This window comes from Triticum dicoccoides, chromosome 1B (genome assembly GCF_002162155.2).
Source record: "Triticum dicoccoides isolate Atlit2015 ecotype Zavitan chromosome 1B, WEW_v2.0, whole genome shotgun sequence".
Lineage (NCBI taxonomy): Eukaryota > Viridiplantae > Streptophyta > Magnoliopsida > Poales > Poaceae > Triticum > Triticum dicoccoides.
The window spans coordinates 374,656,144-374,663,410 of NC_041381.1; the positions used below are offsets into that span (position 1 = coordinate 374,656,144).

The 7,267-nt window shown below is 45.1% G+C and overlaps 1 protein-coding gene across 2 annotated transcripts; it reads right to left on the minus strand.

Moving 5' to 3' along the window:
* Nucleotides 1-1,366: 1,366 nt before the first annotated feature.
* On the minus strand, nt 1,367-6,583 carry LOC119336260 (probable S-adenosyl-L-methionine-dependent RNA methyltransferase RSM22, mitochondrial). Of its 2 annotated transcripts, XR_005162345.1 has the most exons (13): nt 6,402-6,583; nt 6,030-6,307; nt 5,855-5,928; nt 5,685-5,779; nt 3,765-3,862; nt 3,575-3,658; nt 3,405-3,485; nt 3,211-3,315; nt 3,041-3,136; nt 2,430-2,509; nt 2,212-2,300; nt 1,688-2,121; nt 1,367-1,576 (listed from the first exon to the last, which is right to left on the minus strand). XR_005162345.1 is itself a non-coding variant. In XM_037608268.1 (12 exons), exons 1-12 carry the CDS (start codon nt 6,535-6,537, stop codon nt 1,787-1,789), a joined length of 1,551 nt encoding a protein of 516 aa, XP_037464165.1. In that variant the 5' UTR covers nt 6,538-6,583; the 3' UTR covers nt 1,367-1,786. The 2 variants fall into 2 exon arrangements, 1 of the variants encoding a protein (XP_037464165.1); XM_037608268.1 differs by having other exon boundaries at nt 1,367-2,121.
* Nucleotides 6,584-7,267: the final 684 nt, after the last annotated feature.

Here is a 7,267-nt window from a genome sequence, read left to right on the forward strand (position 1 = left end):
GGACTACTCCTTCATCTTATGACCCTCTCCCGAAGCTTCCAGGGTCTCTTATGTCCAGAAAAAATCTCCAAAAAGTTTCGTGGCAATTGGACTTCATTTCGTACTGATATTTTGGAAAATTAAAAACAGGCAAAAAATAGCAACTGGCACTTGGCACTACTTAGTTGCAAAAAATGATATATAATGACATATAATTGCATATAAAACATTCAGGATTGATACTATAATAGCATGAAACAATAAAAAATTATAGATACGTTAGAGACGTATCACAGCCGCCTCCTGGACGGGTCGGAAGTAGGGGCGGTTTGTTGTTGGCGAGGCGAACCGGCGGCCTGTGGACTCCCGATCTGGGGTGCTGGTCCACCGGAGTGGAGGAAGAGCCTGTATGAGGGCCGCCCCATTGTTCGGGTGCCGGCCGTTTAGTGATGTAGTGGGTGGCGGGGGTGTAGTCTCGTGTTGCTGGCACACCTCGTCGACGTCGGCCTGTGTCAGATCTACTTGGTGGTGCAGGTGCGTGAGCCAAGTGCTTGTCGTCGGCGAGCTTACTCTCGTCGAACCGCGTGAGGAGGGACGATAGCATGGACTTGAGTTCTTCGGATGACTCCGACATGGCGAGGAGGATGTGCCTAGTTTGAGCAGATGGCTTGGATGGCGGCGCCATGACCTTGCTCCAAGCCGATCTAACCCTGCTTGGAATTTCCCATCGATTTGCCGGAGCAAATCAACACCTAAAGCAGTGGATGTTACTGATCGATCAAGGAAAAGGGGAAGCGGCGCTGGAGAATTTTTTTGGGCAGGGAACGATGGAGGCTCTGAATACCAGTTGTGACGAACCCGAGACTCGATTGGGATCGCACTAGGGGAAAGGAGATGAGATCACAGAGAAGGAGCGAGGAAGGAGAGCTTTACTTGCAGCAGAGGAAAGATTAGATTCAGGGTATAGGATGAGGTTTAGAAAGTACACACACAACACATGCCTCACTCGCCCACGCAAGGGCTGTCATATAGCTCACGCGACCCGGCCTGTGGCCCACTGCTGACTTCGCCCGATGACTTGTCTCTTGTACGGCTAGTCCACCGTGGCACCACCAGTTGGTGCAGGTGTGACAGGCGGACAAGTTACACTGGTGATAATCTTTTCTCTTCAGATTAGAAAAAGGATTGGTGGTTACAGATTTTAAGCTGCAAAGCAGCACGTCCAATTCTAGTCGTGCTTTACATCGAGCCAGATTGCTTGGAGGCTGGGAAGGCGAACAATCCTAAACCTCCAGAGTTTCTAACCACAGTCAGAGGAAGTAAGTTGCTTGAGTCACAGAAGAAGGAAAAGCAATCGCATCAATTTCATCTGATCATGTATAAGATATTCACGCAAGCTCAATCGTATAAATAGGATGTTATGAATATTAGGAGGTACTACCTCTGTACCAAAACAAGGTACGTAGGGAGTACATTTGATATTATTAGGTGCTGGGCTGTTGGCTGTTATTATTATCCAATGATGGTAAGCAGTTACATTGTTGGCGAACAGCGTTGCAATGATGCAGAGTTCCAACCTCAGAGCTCCGGCACATACCTGATATCAAGAAATTGAGATGAGGTTTGCTGACTAGCTCCGTTACAAATATATAAATGCATGGAAGAAGCAAAACCTTTCAAAAACAAATACCGATGAAACAAAAGTTACCACTAACGCCAGATTCTACTTTCACCGAGCGAGTCCACTGTTGAACAGACTGGGAGCCCCCTAAAATGTGGCTACAACCAAGCTTGAAGAATCTGTAGCCTAAAATGGCCAAAGGTCACCCCAAAGCGACTTCCGGGCCTGAAGATGCAAAGCAGGGTTCTTGCTTTGTGTGACCACCACACGCTCGAACGCGCCTTCAGACGCATCCCGTTTGGTGGCACGGCAAACATCCATCTGTACTTGTCTTCCTCTTCGAATGGGGCTGTATATAATCCGGCCCCAGCCTCCTCCAAGATCAGCACGGATGGGTTCCTCTTCCTCCTCTCCACTCTCATGGAATAGACTTAGTTCTTGTGTATCAGAAGCATATGGGACCAAACTGTCCTCGTCGCTGTCAGGAGCTTCTTCATCTTCCCCACTTGGAAATTGATCGTCTAAGAAAAAAGGAAGAACAATAGTAAACATAATTTTCAAAATATTCATATAAGGAAGGATTAGACAAGTGATCAATGATCGATAATCACCATAGTCAATGATAAGATCTTCTGGGCTTCTCTTGGCATGACGTTCTTTAAGAGTATCAAATTTCATTCCATCAAGTGGCCAAGCTTCCCTAGTTCAGAGATAAGGAGGAATTGTTATTAAGTCCAGCATGTACTTGCAGGAGCATATAATGATCTAAACAAGGTGCACATATTAGTAATGATTGCATAAAGCTGGCTTCAGAATCACAAGCACTTACTCTGGTCGCTTGCCCCTTCTTAAAGCAACATAACAGAATTTCTCATCCTCAAAACCACGCAAAGGCACACCTTTTGACCTCTGCATTAAACATTCAAAACAGGATTTTAAAAGCCTAATAATTACAAGGTTTGTTTATTTATTAAAAATGTGTATACAATTTTGCAGATCTTATACAAAAGTTGAAAAAGGAATTACTTCAGTGAGCTCCTCAAAAGTGAAAAGCATAGTGTTCAAAAGCATATTAAGATTTGTTGTAATCCTCTACTGCTAAAAGTACTGGTTTGAGATCAGCACGATTTTGGAGAGCTTGATGCCTATCCTAGATGCATAAACTGCTAATCAATCATGCAACTCATAGTCCTGATAGAATTTTTCAATCCGAGATTAATAGATGATTGTGATATCAATATCTCTTACTGATTTAGATGCTTGGTATGTAAATTTTCGCCACTAACTGACAAGAATGCATCCTATCCCAAAATAAGTGTCTCAACTTTGTACTAACTTTAGTACAAAGTTGAACTAAGGTTGAGACACTTATTTTGGGACGGAGGGAGTAGCATACAACATGAAAGGAAAGTAATAGAACAGGTGAAAAGGAAAATGAACCTTGTAGATACGCTGTGATGACGTCCTCTCCAATCTCTGAACAAAGTGGCAGTATTTATCTGAATTCTCCAACGGACACCGACCATCATGAGGACACTGATATGATAGAACGAAATTAGCTTTACTCGGAAACACACACTAAGACTGGATCATTTGCGGTTTCAACTCACCGGGGCAACCACAAAGGCACCATCTTTCAGCAAATCTTCTTGAAGAACCATACTCTTCATTTTACTTGGAGCAGCACCTGTAGATTTTTCGCTCTTGCGGCACTTCTGGGAGAACAAATATTATGTAATTCAATGCTACACTGTCAGGGAATACGTCAAATATCTGAATACTTAATCATGAACTGAGTACATACTCTCTTTTCCATCCAAAGGATATATGAGCGCATTTGGCTTATAATCTTTGACCCTTGAGGAGTTCCAGGCTCTAACAAAACCTTAAAATGAATCATGTTTATCAGATACAAAAGTAAAATGATATCCCCCATAAGCACGCACAAACATGAGAGAAAAGGGGTCATTATACCAAAACATCTTTTGTTAGGTCCCAAAGTTGCCTCACAATTGTTATACGGTCATTCAATGAAGGAATCTCCCCAAGTGCGTAAGACTACAGATTGAGGAAAAATATTCAGTGCAGGTTCAAACATAAGCAACTAAATATAAACAATTCAATACAGCATGAAACATTACAGAGGAAAGAGGTAAAAACTTACTGATATTACAAGGTCGTGACGTCGCTCATGTTTCTCGATGCTGCGGTTCAACTCTTGGATGCTATCATAGCTGTGGATAAGTGGCAATCCCTTCAAATCTGAAAATATTTGCAGATTAGACAGTGCCGATAAATTTATCAGCAACATTTGTAGACAGTGGCAAGCCCCCCAAATATATATACATTTGCACAGCAAACGGTATAACCCAAAATCTATCAGCAAATTCACAAATGTAAATTAGCAAGGCACTAACAAAGCAATCAGATACTTTCAGTGCTTGCCATTAAAAGCACCACCATGGAATTGGTAAGTGAAGGCCACTAAATAGTAATCCAAGTTACGCAAACAAAAGACAAAACAATGCGATTTACAAAAGTTCAAAATAATTTTGCTGCAATGTGGCTATGGTATTATTTTCCATGATAAAAATCAGTAAATGAAGCTATGGGAGAGAGTCATTGAGCACTGCTTAAGAAGAATGACAAGCGTGACCAAAAATCAGTTTGGTTTCATGCCTGGGAGGTCGACCATGGAAGCCATTTTCTTGGTACGACAACTTATGGAGAGATATAGGGAGCAAAAGAAGGACTTGTATATGGTGTTCATTGACTTGGATAAGGCCTATGATAAGATACCACGGAATGTCATGTGGTGGGCCTTGGAGAAACACAAATTCCCAGCAAAGTACATTACCCTCATCAAGGACATGTACGATAATGTTGTGACAAGTGTTCGAACAAGTGATGTCGACACTGATGACTTCCCGATTAAGATAGGAATGCATCAAGGGTAAGCTTTGAGCCCTTATCTTTTTGCCTTGGTGATGGATGAGGTCACAAGGGATATACAAGGAGATATCCCATGGTGTATGCTCTTTGCGGATGATGTCGTGCTAGTTGACGATAGTCAGACGGGGGTAAATAGGAAGTTATGGAGACAAACCTTGGAATCGAAAGGGTTTAGGCTTAGTAGGACTAAAACCGAGTACATGATGTGCGGTTTCAGTACTACTAGGTGTGAGGAGGAGGTTAGCCTTGATGGGCAGGTGGTACCTCATAAGGACACCTTTCGATATTTGGGGTCAATGTTGCAGGAGAATGGGGGTATTGATGAAGATGTGAACCATCGAATTAAAGCCGGATGGATGAAGTGGCGCCAAGCTTCTGGCATTCTCTGGGACAAGAGAGTGCCACAAAAGCTAAAAGGCAAGTTCTACAGGACGGCTGTTCGACCCGCAATGTTGTATGGCGCTGAGTGTTGGCCGACTAAAAGGCGACATGTTCAACAGTTAGGTGTGGCGGAGATGCGTATGTTGAGATGGATGTGTGGCCACACGAGGAAGGATAGAGTCCGGAATGATGATATACGAGATAGAGTTGGGGTAGCACCAATTGAAGAGAAGCTTGTCCAACATCGTCTGAGACGGTTTGGGCATATTCAGCGCAGCCTCCAGAAGCTCCAGTGCATAGCGGACGACTAAAGCGTGCAGAGAATGTCAAGAGAGGTCGGGGTAGACCGAATTTGACATGGGAGGAGTCCGTTAAGAGAGACCTGAGGGATTGGAGTATCACCAAAGAACTAGCTATGGACAGGGGTGCGTGGAAGCTTGCTATCCATGTGCCAGAGCCATGAGTTGGTCGCGAGATCTTATGGGTTTCACCTCTAGCCTACTCCAACTTGTTTGGGACTAAAGGCTTTGTTGTTGTTGTTGTTGTTGTTGTTGTTGTTTTTGTTTATAAAAATCGTTATACTGAACCAAATTCTGACATGCTAGTAATCAATCACATTACTGAGATATGAATTGTACTACCTCCGTATCAAAATATAAGATGTTTTTGCAGTTCATTGAATTGAACTGCAAAAACGTCTTATATTTTGGTACAGAGGAGTATCATTTAAGCAAGAAAGAGCGTAGCTTACTATCAAGAAGGGTCTGTCCCGCTCTCTGCATTTCTTTGGAGGGCTCGATCAAATTAACCCTCTCTATGGACTTCGGCCACACTGCCCTCATTGCCCTGCATTCTTGTAGCGACATTAGGTTGTGCAAAGTGAAAACTTAATAAAAAAATTGTCAAATAGGTCATACGCACCAAAGTGCTGAGCTTGGCCCCGCTCCAAAGTCCAACACGTTCTTAGGTGCAAAACCTGGAGACCGACGACGAACCTGCAGCAAAGCCACGCTTGAGTCCATGAAAACATCCCAGTGGGCGAACTTAACTCACTGGGGACGGGAACAACAAAAAGGGGGCCTGGTGGTTCTCGGACCTCACGGAGCACGCGGTGGCATGCGGCGTAGATTGCAGGCATGCGGGAGGCGACATACGCGACCGTCTCATCCTCGCGGTACCGAAGGCCGATATCTCCGTAGGAGGACTGAACCTTCCACCGTGCAGTCCGCTGCTCGGCACTCGCAGGCGCATGGGGGTCGTCGAGGAGTGCGCTACGGGTTGACGCCGCAGCCAGCTCGGCACCGGTGCCCTTTGCGCGCTCGAAGGAGGACGAAAGCAGCAGCACCTTTCGGTGCATGTGCGTCTTGTCCTGGTCTGCGCGAGCACGGCGGCAGCCGTGGAAGCGTTAGCGCGGAGCAATTTGTCGAGCAGGTGGTGGGCGGGAGGGAGGGGTGGGAATGGGAGTTACCGCGGAGGTAGCGCTTGATGGCGCGGCGGAGGGAGATGGGGACAAGGTGGATGCCCTGAGACTGCTTGGCCGCCGTTCGGAGGGTCTCCGGAGTCAGCAGCCGCGACGCCGTCTCTGGCAACAGTGCGGCCGCCATGGCTCTCTCTCGCGCGGCGGCGTTCAGAGACTGACCGACTCCTGACGCGAACGACTCAGATCGAGCGGTGTCTAGTTGGTGCATGTATATTTGCAGAAGAAACCCTGGTGCTCTTTTTTTTTTAGGGAAAACTCTGATGCTCCTGAATGCGTGTTCTACGTATCCAAAACTGTTTTTTTAACACAGTACCGACGCAAGCGCTCATATACATGCGCATACACTCATCCATATAAATGCACACACGCAATTGCACTCATGTTTGGAGTTGGTAGCCTACCAACACCAAAGAGAAGGTCCACGAACTCACTTATACTACTTGTTAAGATTCATGCACTAGCCAACGCAATCAAAAGTGCGAACTAATGAAAAGGGCTGGTGCAATGTACATATACTGTAACATCCCCTCTTACGTGTGACAGGTAAGACAGGTCAACACGTGCAACCGGAAAAGAGCGACAACACGCGAAACTCACGTATAACTCAAGAGGCCACTACGTGGACACAAAGGGGGCCACCAGCAATTTTTAATAAATTGCGAAAGACAGGACTTAAACCCAAAACCTTAGCTCTGATACCATGTTAAGCTTCATACACTAGCCAATGCAACCAAATGTGTGAACTAATGGAAAGGGCTAGTGCAATCCACATATAATGTAATAGTACTTCAATGGTAACTTTTCCGACGAAGTATGGTGAAATTCATTTTGGCAACATATCAAAGTTTCGATCA